This window comes from Microtus pennsylvanicus, chromosome 4, assembly GCF_037038515.1.
Source record: "Microtus pennsylvanicus isolate mMicPen1 chromosome 4, mMicPen1.hap1, whole genome shotgun sequence".
Lineage (NCBI taxonomy): Eukaryota > Metazoa > Chordata > Mammalia > Rodentia > Cricetidae > Microtus > Microtus pennsylvanicus.
Window position 1 is genome coordinate 50,917,027 of NC_134582.1, and position 16,298 is coordinate 50,933,324.

A 16,298-nucleotide genomic window follows, 5' to 3' on the forward strand; every position below is an offset into this window, starting at 1 on the left:
TTATCCTGTGCCTCTTACTTCATTGCACACTATAGTGATATACAGAATTGTATAAATATAATTAGCTGAGTGGTGGTGGCACACTCCTTTAAACCCAGCACTCGGGAGGCAAAGGTAGGCGGATCTGTGTGAGTTCGAGATCAGCCTAGTCTACAAGAGCTAGTTCCAGGACAGTTAGGGCTGTTACACAGAGAAACCCTGTCTCTAAAAACCAAATATATGATTTCTTTATGGAGGATCTTAAAAATTAGAAAAACAAGTCAATGTACTTGAAACACTTGGATACATCCTCCAAGGTCAACTTCAACAAGAAGCCTAACATATGAAGAACGCCATTGCCTCTACAGAAGGACAGGATCTGACCGATAAGTAGAGATTATTGAAACTATTCTGAGACTTTCATGTTTTAGAAGATCACAGTGGAAAAGGCTGTAAGAATTCAGATGAGAAAGACTTTGACCTTCTGAAGAACAGCCTAGATTCTTCTATGATTTAATATGCAACCATTTTAATAAAAACATATTTATTGTATATCTTCCATGCTTGCCAGAGTCATATAATCCACTTTGTTTCTAATGACTTGGTATAAATAAGAATGATCCATATTCAGATGTGGCAATGAGCTAATATAATTATCCCCTATGTTAGGACCTCCACTGCACACACAATGAGCAAGCAACTCCTCTTAGGCATTATCCCAACAACACTAAAGACTCACCCTTATGTTCCCAGAGTTGGTTTTTTTTTTGTATGGGTGTCGCCCCTTTTCCAAAATGAGACATGTAAGGGCAGATCTCGAGAGATAGCTCCGATACAATTCACAGAAATGTTCAAGTAATTGACTCTGATTAAAATAAAATAATGTCTCTGAAGCTGCAGTAACAGAAGTCAGCTAGTGAGACAGCATCTCTTCTTAAGGCTCAGACTCTCTCTGTTATAGCCCCTCAGTCTGGAATGAGCTCAAGTGTGTGTGCATCTAAAAACTTGCTGCTGCAGCCGGGGAAGGGGGGGGCACCTAGAAGAGAAAAGAGAGAGGAAAACTGAAAAAGAGCAATGGAGAAATAGAACACCGAGGGAAAGGAGAAACCAGAATGAGCAAGTGAGATCAGTGGAGATGTGAAACGGTGAAGGATCAGAGGGAGGGGGAGGTAAAGCCAGATTTTTATTGGAAGCAATTGAAGTGGTTGCTATGAGACCCGCTCCAGCAGAGGACCAGCAGGCAGCCCGACGCTGATGGTTCTTGTCATGCACTACAGCTTTCCTTTGACACAGTTTTAGAGTTGTTTACTATCTGAGCAAGCACCTGACACGGGTGACTTTTTCTTCCTTTTTTCTCCTCGCGTTCCCCTGGGTAAGATGGAAGTAGAAAATGAAGCCCACTGTTGCCCTGGCAGCTCACCAGGCGGGTCCAGAGAGTACAAGGTGGTAATGCTGGGCGCAGGGGGCGTTGGTAAAAGCGGTAAGTTTTCAAAAGCCGCCGGGGAAGGAGGGAATCTGCATAGAGGCTGCTGTGTAGACCATGGCAGCTACCAGAAGAGCATCTGGCAGGGTGATTAAAAGTAAAGACTTAAGGGGAAGCTCCCGAGTCAGGAGAATTCGGAGAGAGCAGTCATAATGCGTAGAACTTTAAGAGGATAATTTGTTTCTTTCATTTCATGCTGCGTAATAATTGTTCTGTGTTTCTAGGTCTTTACATTAGATGTGAAATATATTAGACAAACTCATGCGGGAGAAATTTTCTACTGTTCTCATAAATACACAAATTAAAAGAGGATTTCTGTGCCTCTTTAGTTAAAGAGGCAGTTACAAACACAGGTACATCCTCAGTAGTTTTGGTGCTAGTTGTTGGAAGGGCTTTGTTTGCTTGTGTTTTGAGGAGGAGTCTGATTTTCTGTGTCTGCCATTGCATGCATAGACCTTTTTTTTTTTTTAAAGAAAAAGTTGGATTTGGAAAGTAATAGTGGTTTAAAAAGAATGTTTCTCTCTATGGGAGGCAAGCAGGGTAATCGAGTCATGCTTTGTGGTTAAGCAAATTAAAGGAAAGCTGTGAGAAGGCATTTGAGGTGGTAATGAGAGGAAGAGTTAAAAATCCAGGCTGGCATAGCATAGCATAGCATAGCATAGCATAGCATAGCATAGCATAGCATAGCATAGCATAGCATAGCATAGCATAGCATAGCAGGCAATGGTTTCTTTCTATGGGAGCGTAACACACCATCTATAACAAACTAAATGAGCAGTCACCCAGCGATGCTTCAGGCTGAGTCTCACAGCTTGGTCATGGTTAAGGTATGAGCTGATAATACAGTACTTCATATACACATAAGAGGATCCCCACTGGGGACATGTATTTATGAATAGTGAGCCCGGACAAATATTACCAAAGAAATTCAGCATTTTCCTTCATGGAAATAAAATTCAAAGTTGAGGACTAAGGAACAAGCTAGTAGCTTTGGTGTATGTCTAACAAGACTGAAAAAGCTGAGAAGTCAAGGGAGGGAGAAAGAATAATTATAGTGTACAGGAAATATAAAGAGGTCATAAAGAATATTAAAAGACAGAAGTCTCTTTTTTATCCAAAAATGAAATAGCCTGAAGGGGAGAAGGGGGTAAGTTAGGTCTAGAAGTGATACAAAGCTTGTGTCCCAGAAAGGGGAGTCATGCCATCTAGGAAAGAAGCATGGCATGGAAACTTAATAACTTTATGAATGAGGCGTTTAAAAATGGTTTATTTTCTGTTGAAGTAAGCAATGGCATAAGAGGGAAAATGAATGTGTAGATTTAATGAGAAATTAGTAAAGGTTATAATGTACATAAACCAGGCTATGTTTTGCAAGGATTGAGAAAGACTGAGCTACTTAGAGACAGAAAGAGACAGAGCAGGACGAGAGATGAAAGAGCGTATTAGAGGAGAGGTTGAAAAATGTCAGTGTCAGAGAGTCTTTCTCGGGTAGCATGTGAACCGAGACAGACATGGTGAGGTCTGGGTATCCACATGTCATTTGTGCGCTAGCTGATGTTACTTTGTTTCTACAGGACCTGGGGGCATGGAAAGAGAGTAACTTGTCAATCTGTTTCCTGGTCTTAGACCTGGAGCATGGAACTAAAGATAGTGTAGGTAGCAGCCTCCAGTAGGCCATTTACTATGTAACCTTATGTACATAATAGTGGTCTATCTGACCTTTCTTCCTGTTAGATTTTACTGACTGTCCCAATAGCTGGAGATTTTCAACAGTCTGAATTGCTTTTATCTTCACTTTACACAAAAGAAATACATTTCTCACCAAAGATGGAGCAAAAACATTTCCGGTGTAATGCAGACAAGATCAGGCAGCTAGTCTTTAGAGAAGGTGAGGGATAAAGGAAGATAGTCCTGTGATTTCTCTGAAATGATATGTTTGGATAAAACTTCAGGAAATACTATACATACTAAAATTTCCATCACAGAATTTCCTTTGGCCTTCACAATGATGGAATCAGAGCTTGCTCTTGAACTAGCTTCTCGAGTTTATTTGGGGCTTTCAGTATGTAAATATTCATCATCAATTTCATTACTTAATCTTTTAAATGTCAAAATGTTTGCTTTCAAATAAACTAAAATGTCTTTAAAAGCCATTTTCATGTGACTGAAGATTTAAATTAATAGAGGAATTTCTTGAGACTGTCTATCCTGCCCCATTATGCCGTGTACAGGGATGTTTGGGAGGAAGCCCTCTCCAAAAGTTAAGGGAACTACATAAAATTCTTATCTGTTTCCATTTCTGAGCATAAGGTCAGAGTCATCCCTGATCAAAGACAAGGAAATCAATATACTGTCACAAAAATTATTAAATGAACAAAATCTTAGGGAATTTTCTGTTTATTGAGAAATTACATTGTTTTTTAATCCCTGTTTTACTAAAATATACTGTGAGTCAAAACATTTGAAAACACTAGTTACTTTGCTGAAATAACAGTTTTTGTAAGACAAATAAGTAGGCAAACCAATGTGTTGTGTGGAAAAATTTCAAACTTTAAGTGACCAGGCAAGGTTATTGAGTATGTGTTATGCACAGACCTTCAGTGGCTACTCCAGTGGGAAAACATGAAGGAAGCAGACATCTAGGAAGAACCCAGCAGTAGGGATGTAGGCAACATATATTAGATGCTCACATTTTCTCCTCACAATTGCATATCCAATTAATAAATTGAAAAATCATGCCACAACTGTACCTAAAGAAAAATAAAACACAGAGTTCCAAGTCACTTCATCCGACTACTGCATTATTTTTCATATATCGAGGAAGGAAAGTGAGGACTTTTATCACTCACCATCAAAAAGAAAATAGGGCTGTCATTAGTGCAATATTTTCCCTGAAAATTATAAAAATAACTGTTAATTTTCTACAACAGAACTCTAAATCTGATTTTGAATTGATGTAATTAATATTACACAACATTTAATCTGTATAATATAAAAACACTTGAATATTTATGTAATTAATCGTCACATTATAATATTGTTCACTAATGTTCCAACTGCTGAGAAAACAGGGGTTAATAAAAACCATCTTCATCCTATGGAAACGATAGAGAAATTGGGAGTTGAAGAGGTAGATGATTTGTATCTAGAACACACCTTCAACACACTGTTGTATTTTCCACCATTGGCTTTGCAGAGGATGACACAGAGAAAACTGGACCACACAATATTCATGTAAAGTAGAAGGTTTGAAGGAGTCAGTCTGTGGAGCTAATGTTCTATGAAGGATACAGGCAATGATATCACACTGTGTCTGAAGTTTTGTGATGCCAGTACTTTTAGACGCTCTTGCCACACAGGAAAACAGTCAAGCAAAAGTAAACAGGGTAAGCATGGAATGATGAGTGCACTGCTTGTTTCAGTATGGCACGATCGAACATGCTATTTACACATATCGCACTGAGTGTCTCAAACATGGTCTTGTCACTCTTGCTCAGCGGTGATAGTACCATGAGATTATAATGGAGCTAAATAGCCCTTGTGATGTAGTCATCCTAATATCACAGCACCGTTCACACCCATGTGTTTATGCTGATGCTGGGATATAGAATATATATTAATGATACATATAGGAATTATTAACAGTGCATAAAACATGATGATGATAATTATTACTATGTTAATGGTTCAGGTATTTTTAAGTTTTTACATTCATCCATTGGGTGTGTGACACCACAGCATTTGTGTGGTGGTCAGAGAACAGCATGTGGTTGCCTAATTTCCATTTTCACTACGTGGATCCTGAGGATCTGACTCACGTCCTCAGAGTTGGCAGCTAGTACCCTTATCTGATGATCTGTCTTCTCAGCCCTTGTTTATATATTTTATTATCGTTTACTTTCCTGATTATTTAAAATGTATATTTAATATATGCATGTGTATATATAATATACTCTTGGTGTATATTAGACATATGCAAGTTCATGCTGACACTCTTTGTGATGCTTGCAGAATGGCAAATGACCCATTTGTAAGAAGGTATCTTGGGAGTTACCCAACATGTGGCTGCATATGCATTAGTAACTGTTCTCACAATAATAAACATAAAATTCATGATGTGGGAACTGCTTACAAAATTATCAAGTGCTACACAAAGAACTACAGGCAACCAAGGAGTGCTGAGAACGGGAGAAGTAGTCTTCTCCTGGGGAGGAGCACACAAATTGCTTATTCAGTAACAAATAGCCAGGCCTGAAAATATATATAGACAAGTAACATTATACAGACTTGGCAGTTGTACTAAGTATTTGGGAATATATATGTATATGCATATTCATATGTGAATGCAGTGACAATTAATGAAGAGAGAGATCATGAATTTGAAGTAGGTCAAGGAAAGTCTGGAGGGAGAAAAAAGGAGGAGGGAAATTATGGAATTATAATCTGAAAAATCTAAAAATGAGAAGATAATTAAAATACAAAATGAGAAAAAAGAATAATTAATGAATATGCATGAGCCTATTATTTATTTAAAAGAGCTGATAAAATGCTGACATGTTTGGATCTGATGATGTCACAGCAATGAGAGTAGAACAAAAGCCCATGTGTGCCATGCATTGTAAGTATAATTGAAAGTAAAGAAATGAGAACAATTGGATAGGCCAATGGGCTTGAGGTGTGCTATGGTCTTTCTTGGCTTCTTTTTGTCATAGGGCTCTTAATGTTCTCTGTTAATTTAGAGAAGAAAAATATCACAGCTGTAGTGGAAGAGTTTTGCTAAGTAGTTCTTTCAATTTATTAGATTTTTTAATAAAAATATAAATACTAATCCAAATTCCCATTCCCTCACCTCCTTCCATTCCCTCTACACACCCTCCCACTCCACCCCCATCTAATCCTAAGAGAGGGTAAGCACATTGCTTTGTGGAAGGTCCAAGGCCTTCCCTACTATATCTAGGCTGAGCATGGTATACATCCAAAGAGAACAGGATCCCAGAAAGTTAGTACATGCAGTAGAGATAAATCCTGGTGCCACTGCCAGTGGTCCCTTAGTCTGCCCCAGCCAAGCAACTGTCAACCACATTCAGAGGAACTAGTTTGGTCCTATGACTGTACCTTCCGAGTCCAGCTGGAGTTGGTGAGCTCCCGTTAGCCCAGGTAAACAGTTTCAGTGGATGAACTCTTCATGGTCTTGACTTCTTTGCTCATATTCTCATTCCTTCCACTCTTCAACTGGATCTTGGGAACTCAGTCCAGTGCTCCAATGTGGGTCTCTGCCTCTGTTTCCATCTGTTGTTGGACAAAGGTTCTATGGTGATATTTAAGATAATCATCAGTCTGACTACAGAGCAAGTCAAGATAGGGCCCCATTTCCTCTATTGCTTAGGGTCTTAGGCGGGTTCATCCTTGTGGATTCCTGGGAATTTCTCTAGAGCCAGGTTTCTGCTAACCCTATAATGGCTCCCTCAATCAATATATCTCTTTTCTTGCTCTCATCTCTGTTCTTCCTCCATCTGACTAAGCATTGACTTTTTCCATCTTTTGTGATTTGATCAGTGATTCTGCTCCTGTGTCTTAGTGTGCTGGACTGCTGTTTGATTTCCCACTATGTGTGAAAGCAGCTTACCCAGTGCAGACATGAGCAGATGCTAACCAACATCATTGGTATCTTGTTTTCTAAACTATATAATACCATTCTCACACTGTTTGATAATAGAATAATTCAATCAATCCTTTATGCTATCTACTGAGTTTAGATATATCCAGAGACATATATCCAGAGATTGGTATAAGAACGTACAGAAACAGGAATAAGGAAGTCAATTTAGGCTTTCTAGTGACATTGTTTCCAGCCAATTGAATGGGAAGAACAGATAGCACAGGTCTTGAAGTTGTCTTGTTGAAACTATGTCTTAATGTGTATTTCAAATGTGAAGTCTGTATGAAACATGACAGAAGGCAGAAGGCAGATAATTTATTCATGGCTTGGATTTTTCACAATGTTCTGGACATTGCATACCCATTTTATGGAGGAAAAATGATACATAATACAAAGTAACAATAGATCTTTGATGCAGATAGTTCAGGTTCAAGGATGTCTATATCTGGATACGATAGCTAAGCACATGTTACAATAGATAGCGTTTGTGCATTGCAAGATGAATAGGACACTTGTGACATTGAGAAGAAACAGTGTGGAGAATGATGAGAAACATAATTTAGCAGATAGTAAAACACAAGGAAGGCCGAGAAGGAATTTAGACATTACAATGTTTCAGGAAGAGGTCTTATAAATTAGTGTATTCTAGGACAAGCAGGGAAAAATCTCTCCTGGACTAGATCTTAGGCAACTGAATACACACACACGACACACACACACACACACACACACACACACACACACACACACGTATACATGCCTATATGCACACATGTATATATGTATGTGTATATGTCCACAAATATATTAAGACAAAAGACCCATGCATACAAAAGCATTAGAGAACTAGGAATTACTATAACTATGACATTGTAAAATAAAAGCTTGTTTGTAAACCAAGCAAATATATTCTCCAACATCCTTTTTTAAATTTCTCTCTTTTGTAAAATCATAGTTTTACATGGTAGATTTTAAATCCATAATTTTATGTACTAGATTTTTGTAAAAGAAAATCAAGGACTATATGTTCTGAGGTTATCAGAAGGCAACACACATAAGAATCTTTTCAACCTCAGTGAGTTCCTATAAACTGGTAGAATTGAGCTAGTATCTGACATATCAAAGAAACAGAAAAAAGCCAAGTACATCTTTCATGACCCTACGGCCCACTGTTAAACCTTTTAAGCGAAATTTTGTGTCTAAGAAAGCCAAGCAGCTGTCATATCATGACCATGTGTGATGCTGTGGATTCTGCTAAGGAATAGGAAAAAGTAAGGGGAAAATAAAAAGATTTTAAACCTCTGTCCTTACCCTTAGTTGTTCTACCCTAATGGTACCGCAGACCACCAGTTACTGCAGCGCTGTCACAAGAATCAGTCAGAAGGTTCAAAGAAAGCTCACGGGGAAACAGAAAACTGATATCCTCTCTCTCAAATGATGTTTGGAAACAATTCAGGTCAAAGGTATTAACTGATACTATTTCCACGACAACATGTACTCTGCAGAGATTAAAATTATGAAAGAGAGAGTTAGTGCTGGTTGATGCCTATATTAAATGATTGGCACGAGGCTGTATCAGTCCCTAAGCCTCTCATGTGTTGGTGGTCCCTAACATTCCAACAGTGTGCTGTTGGCATGACCCATAGCCTAGCCCATCCACCAGCCTTCACATGTGGCTTACCTTGATCTTGAGAGGAAACTGTAGCAATCTGCATTTTATGTATGAGAGGATCAAGGCTTATGTTGAAATTAATTCACAATGTGCCCAAAGATACATAGTGATTAAATGAAAAACCCAAATGCCTGTGCATGAAGGGTTTAGCTCCATTTTGGGGGGAGAGAGTGCTATGCACCTGCTACCTAAAAGCAGCTGCATCTTCTCAGATGTCTTCTAGACATCAAGTAGAACATGTGCATCAAAGCTGAAAAATCCAACATCCTATCCTAACAGCAGGTAATGATACCCTCATTTAAATGGGATGGGGAAATGTGAGAGGCAGATAGTAAGGGGAACATCTGGTTTGTTGAGGGAATCCTGGGGGCCTGAATACATAGAGAAAGGGTGACAATCACAGGGTTGGATAACCAAGTAGCTGACAAAATGAGAACTTACTGAAAGTAACAGGATTAGTGAAGAAAACAGTAGGTTAAATATATTACGCAGATTTAAATCTATTAAGTATTGACATCTCTTTCATAGTATTTCATCAATCAATCTATCTATCTATCTATCTATCTATCTATCTATCTATCTATCTATCTATCTATCTATCTATCCATTCATCCATTTTGACCTCCTCTCTCTCATATGTATGTATGTACATATATAATGAATAGTTATAAAATATATATGGAGAGAAAGTTACATGTGGAGACTATCTTTCTTGTTTCATTATTTAAGAAGAATCCAGGGAGGATGGCGATGTTCCTAGAGAAGTAAACATCTTTAAGTATTACTAAGAATGAGATTCAACCTTGGCCCTATACATAGGGACATAAATAAAATGATACAGAAAAAGAATTGCAAAGTCACATGTACAGTGAGAGAAAGGTCAAGGTGTCACACTGGAAGTGATGGAACTGAGAGGAGGTAGAGTCATTTGTCAGGTTAATCAACCATTCAGCTACAGCCTTCACAGCATAGTTTTCTGGAATCTTGGATGATAGATCTTTCTAACAGGCCACCCTGCTTTCTGTTACCCAATAGATGAGTGTCACCAGTTACGGGCAGTGACTGTAATGGGAGCAACAACGGCTCTTACAGTGACTGTCTCTCATAGATGATTAAGAGAAAAATTAGGGACATAGGTGTTGAGTTGTAATTATTTTTTTCAAGACAGGATTTCTCTGTGTAGCCTTGGATGTCCTGGAACTGGTTCTGTAGATCAGGCTGGCCTCAAACTCAAAGATCTGCCCTGCCTCTACCTCCAAAGTGCTGGGGTTAAAGGTGTGAGCCACTACCACCTGGATGTGTTACAGTTTTAACATAAATGGGTAAATGTACTTTTTATTATCTACTCTCAACAGTAATTGATTTTACATAGTCCATTTAAACCCTTTAAGTCTCCATTTTCTTCAAAATGGCTTATTTAAAATTATTATCTCAGAGTTATCAGTGTAGATTACATAGGAAAATATTAATTATAAGCTGTGTGCTATTATCAGAATAATAAACCTTCATTAAAACTTCTGCCTTCCTTCTCCCCAGTCTTCACTCCCTCCCTTCTCCATTTCTTCCTTCTTTTGTTTTTTTCCTTATTTATTTATCCCCTTTTCCCCTGCCCTTTCAGTCCTCCTTCGCATTTTCCTCCCCTTCTCTTTTTTCCCCTTCCACACCTTAAATGTGTTTATCTCTGTAGCATGGGGCAGGTAATGATATCTTTCATACGAGTTCTAGGAAAACAGTTTGGATTGGATGTTATGGATCTGCCATTGAGTTTTGAGCTGCTCTATTCTCTTGCTCTCTATAACCTTATATTGATATCCTTCAGCTTTCTTCTATGAGTGGTAATTTCAGTGACAATAATGATTGTGGCTTGCTAGTTACTCTAGGAAGCAACTCTTTTTTTACAGCAATTTACTTGGAACATACACACATGCATACGCGTGCATGTGCGTGCACACACACACACAATACACACACACACACACACACACACACACACACACCACTACTTATAGAAGAAGGATTTAACAACACCATTTAAAAAAGTCTTGGAGACGTCCTGATTTTTAGTAGAGTGTACCTGTGTGTGAACATGGACCGGAACTATTCTTTCCAGTCTTTTTGCTGTTTTCACACATATTAAATAATAAAATGTTCCCTTGTTCTTGCAAGAAAACTAGTAAATTACAGGTACATGGAGTTCTTTTTGTTTGTTTTCCCCTAGCGGGAAAATCAGATTATTTAGAAACACTGTGTACATTTTCGTTTGGAATTATGACTTTAGTAAATTTGTCTCCACCCACCATATTTTAACCCTTCCCCTTACATCCAGCTTTTACTTTCTCCCTGCTCCCCATACAAGGCTAGCCTGTTTACCCCGCATACTACTTTGCTTCTTCTCTCTGCATTTCAGCATGCCCACCCCTACACTGTGCCCACACCCACACTGTCAATAAGTCGATACCCAAAGCCTGCAGGGCTTCTGGCAACTGAATCAACAGTGGCTTCTTGTCAATTGTCAAAACAGGCATCCCGAGAGCCAGTCAGATGGGGGAGGTCTGCCCTGTCAGATGGCATTGCTGTGCAGGATGGAGAGAGCAGGCAGGTGGGAGCTGGACTAAGACACTGCCAGGAGTCAGCAGTGATCAGGAGGGGATTGAAAGGGAGACTGAAGAAAGGCAGCGATGGGAAGCCTCAGAACCGAGGCTCAAACATTGTCCTGTGACAGTGTTTCCTGAGGTGGCCCTTGGGAACGTTCCCTCCACCTTCCTTCCAGCTGTTCACCCCCATCCATTTGCCCAGGTTCTCTTTCTTTTCCGGTTTAATATATTCTCTCTTTTAAACACGTTCTTTATGATTTATTGTTGTTTTCAGCAGTATTTATAGTTGCCCAGGTTCTTCTGGAATCTGATATATGGTCTTAAAATGTTATTTAAATTTTGAATTTTTATTTAACTTGCTATTTCTTTAGACTGTATATTTCCATCTTGATTATAAATTCTTAGAGTGTAGGAAATAAATTTTATAGGATCATCCTTCTTTTATGATATTTGTGGCAATAAATCCTCAAAAATATTTACAAGTTTAATTTCTTTCTTCTGTCTTTGAAGTAATTTAAAGCCTAAGACACCGGGTGTAAGTATTAAAATAAAACTAAATGATACTTCAGAATTCGCATACAAAGAGTCATAGAGAAGAAAACTGATATCAGAAAACAACAGTGGTGTATAAGCATAGCTTAGGCCATTGGTTGTGTACAACTCTCTCAAGCAAGCATGAAAGATTCTGGGTGACAGTTTGGACGTATAAAGGGCACCTATGTTCAGAATGCTTAGTGGCTTATAGAGGCCAGGGTAAGCTTGTGGACAAAATCTGTTAGCAATGCGAAGGAGCTCTGCTATGACAAATGATCCTAAGTCAGCAGATAATGTAGAAGCATATTGTGCATATTTCTTTTAAACCAGAGGGTGGAATGTCTTGCATACAAATGCATATGAAACTGAAAACCACTCACATTTTATTTCCCAAACTAGTTCTCAGGTTGGGGGTGTGGTGTGGGGGAAGAAAGTCTTTGGTGAACCTTGGGGAATAGGCCTATAGAATACTGTCAATTTTGACTGTTTTAATTTTAAGGGGATTATTAATATTTTAGCAAATTATTTTTTTTTGTTTCACACTGAATATAACTGAAGTAGGACCAGGCAGTGATGGCGTAAGCCTTTAATCCCAGCACTTGGGAGGCAGAGGCAGGTGGATCCCTGTGAGTTCGAGTCCTGGCTGATCTACAGAATGAATTCCAGTACATCCGGGGCTACACAGAGAAACTTTGCCTCAAAAAAACAAAAACAAAAACAAAATCCAAACAAACAAGCCCAGTCCTGTGAAGAACAGAACCTCTGTACTATTTGTAAATTTTATGGCAAGAGCAGGAATGGGGGAGATCTGAGACTAGCGGACGGAGATTACAGCAAGGCATCATTTTTCCCAGATCAGAAGAAACTCTAAAATTAAGAGGGCAAGATTTATTTGGAAGGCACAATAGTTACTGCTATTAAAAACTTCCAAGAAACAAACTAAGAAATTGTAAAAAACCACAATCAACATTTCTCCCTGGATTGGGGAGTTTGTCTTCTTTGGCCCTGCTTCTTCGTTCAGCTACTTTCCCCTTTCCTCTGGTTTGGTGTTAATGAGAGCTTATCTGATCTAATGTCAACTTTTTCATCTACTCATTCATACCCCACAAAATCCTTTTTATTTCTCTGACCTTACAATCTGTTCCCCAGCTCAATTCTTGCTTATTTCTCACTGTGACCAAAGTGCTTTCAGCAATTCTACTACTGGTGATGGATGGATGAACAACAGTGTCAACAATCTTGTTCTGCAGATTTAAGGGCCTCCCTGATAACCTGATGGAGGGGGCAGGGGGCGGATTTGCTTAATAATCTGTGGCTTTGGGAAGTACGTTATCCTTCCCCCCCATACAGGGTACTGTAGCTTAAGCTTTTCAATTATATGTTTTAACATGTTTAAAGAAGAGTCAGTTTCCATATGAATTATCATAATCTTTAGTATGGTTCATTTCCTTCCCATCCCCTCCTATGCCATGTACTCCCAGCCTACTCCCAGCCCCTCAGCATATTCTACTTTCGCTTTTCTCTTTTCTATCTTTCATATCACCTGTGCTTCACTCTCCGTGCTTGCTTAAGGCCTTCATTTTACACCCACCTCCTCAAATGGTACCCATCTATCTTTTTGTACACTACATGTGCTCCAAGTTCAACACCCTATCCTGAAAATTCATAGCTAGTATGTACATATCTCTAATGCGGTCATCAGTATCCGATCCTACCCCTAAGGCTCAGGAAACTTGTGGGAAAGGGAAGACAAGGAAGGTTAGAGCTGGAGAATGAAAAGGTGTGTTGCAGAAGACTTCTTTTGGATATGACACGGACATTATACTTATCAATTTGTTGCTGTTGTAAATACTACACAAGACTTGTGCAGGATTGGGGCTCCTTAAAATTTCATCATGAAAGAGCTATGGCTCATGGGGCCCATCCTTTCCTCAAGGGCAGATAATAGTTAATATTACTGGGGGAAGAGTATTACTTTCTTCTGTGGCACGGCCACTGATAAGTTGCCTATGTCCAGTAAATAATCTCCTATCCATACTCTTGAAAGCGACCCAATTAAATCCTATGAGGCACACACACACAGACAAATACACAGACACATACATACACACACACAGAAATTTACACACATGCACAGATTCACTCACAGACATAAAGATACACAATTATACACAGACACACACATGCATACACACACAGACACACATAGATACCCACAGACACACGTACATGGTTGAAAGTAGAAGAGGGACTTGTTGGGAAGAAGGGTTCAGCGGGACAAGTGGTGGGAATGACATAATAGGTAACAGGTAATAGGGGCTGAAAAGACTGATATTCATTACATGTTTGCAATGAGACTATTAACAAAAATATATTTAAAAAGATAAAAAATAAAGCTGTCTCCATTTCTTCATCACAGAAAGCAAATTAAAAACATTTTTTTTTCTTGTATGGAATCCTGTTCAGTGACAAGCACACATGTTGTCTGCCTCACTAGGCTGATTTGCATTTTCTTGAGTGTAATTTTGAGACAGCCCAGCATGTTTGAAACAGCTTGGGCTCTGAAGATGGATAGAAGTGTGCTGAGATTCAGTTCTTCTGTCACTAATAGGCACTTGGCAGCAATTCTTCCTCCAGATTTCTTCAGGGATGAGCCAGAGCTCTCTCCTCTGATCTTTCTTTCATTCCATGGACTGTTCTATTCAGCCCCGTGCATCTTAATATTCAACAAAGTTTAAAATCTTTATTATAACCATAAGTCATAACTAAAATAGACAAATATTTAAAATATTAGCACTGTTATGTGGTCTAGGATATGTTGCTTATCAATTAATATTGTCATGCTGAAAAATGATCGACCGCTATGTTACAAGATGGAGGAGCGTGTGAGTTAAGTCCAAGATCTAGCAACGCCACTCCTACCTGTGTTTGCTCAACAGAAATATGTGTGGATAATGAGGATTGGTCAGTATTTACAGCAGCATTACTCCTAATAGCCTCACATTAAAATAAAATGCTAATGTTCATCAATATGCGCAAGTAAACCACATTTACAGGTTTGCATTACAAATGAAAAGAGAGCAAGGCACATTTACATACGATTCAAAGTGATTTTAGAAATCTTAGCTGCAGAAGCCCAACCTGTTCTAGAACTGCAAATCACCCCCAAACCCAAAACCAAAACAAACAAAAACAAAACTAAACATCTATGGCAAAGGCCAGGAAAGGCCTTATCAAGGGGTAGGAATAACCTAAGCTACCCTGTTGATCTTGTTGGTGCTAACGTCCCTGGTTATCCTTCCTAAGGAAGTCTTCCTTAGATGATTTACTTAGCGACAACATAGAAAGTCAGACTCTGAATCTGTCACCATCCGAGTGTCCCTGTTATGATTCTCTGCTAGTAACTTGGAAGGTTTACTCATGAGCACAGCCCAGATGTGGACTTTCTGCTTTTCCATATCGTCCTGCATGCATGCAACTGTTCACCCTTCCAAAGTTAAGTCTAGTTTGCAGAATGCAGGCTTGAGAACAGGGCTTTAGAAACCTGTGACCCACATTCTAATCCTGGTTTGTTTAGTGAGTCTTGTGATCACGGCGTCTGTTAAATGTTGATGAGAGTAGAATGGCCTTCAGAGCTACTCACAAATAAAGTGCAGGAAGGGATGGGACCAGCACCTGGCACTTCAATTCAGCTAAGAGTGCGTCACTATTATTATTATACCTTTCAAAACAGAGAACAAAAGCAACAAACGTCACACACTGTTCAGTTCTCCTCAAGCTCGAGATTGTGTTTTGTCCATTTTGTTCAAGGCCGAAGTGGCTTTATTTCTGCTTATTTACAGAAAACTATTTTTCGCTTCCTTCCATATCTATGTGACCTTTGTATGGAGGATAAAATGGCATCCCGAAGAAGGGGACAAGAAAGAAGGGAACAGAACCCGCTGCTAGTAAGGATCTTTCAGAGAATGGTGTGTGTGTGTGTGTGTGTGTGTGTGTGATATATGACTGCTAACTTCTACTTCTTTCCCAAAAAGAAGAAACAAATTTGTGAAATTTTTGGAAATGGTTTGAGTGTAGAGAGTCACTGTCTGGATTCAGTTTGAACCCTAGAAAAAGGTCTCTAATGCATCCTAAGGCAACACCAGCTTCTGTGGGACTCTCCTTGTAAGACAGGATTTTAGAGTCACGTGAATTCAAATGAGAATCAGGGAGGCCAGCATAGCTCCATTCTTTTGTTCAATTTCAATGATCTCCTCATGGAAGGTCACACATTGCAAAGGTCTCTGGAAGGCTGAACAGCATCCCTGGCATGTGCGGTCATGTTTAATTTTCTGTCTTTATAGCTACCACGTGACCACACTAGCTAATCCCTATCTA

At 39.1% G+C, this 16,298-nt stretch overlaps 1 protein-coding gene across 3 annotated transcripts in view; it reads left to right on the top strand.

The window, feature by feature from the left end:
* The first annotated feature begins 1,034 nt into the window (after nt 1–1,034).
* Nucleotides 1,035–16,298, top strand: part of Rit2 (Ras like without CAAX 2) — a 278,580-nt gene continuing 263,316 nt past the window's right edge. For 2 of the 3 annotated variants that reach the window (XM_075969088.1, XM_075969091.1), the window contains exon 1: nt 1,125–1,459. In XM_075969088.1, coding sequence (XP_075825203.1) covers nt 1,357–1,459 — 103 coding nt within the window. In that variant the 5' untranslated portion in view covers nt 1,125–1,356. Of the gene's footprint in view, nt 1,100–1,124; nt 1,460–16,298 lie in introns of those variants that run through there. The other variant, XM_075969089.1, reaches the window with a different exon arrangement.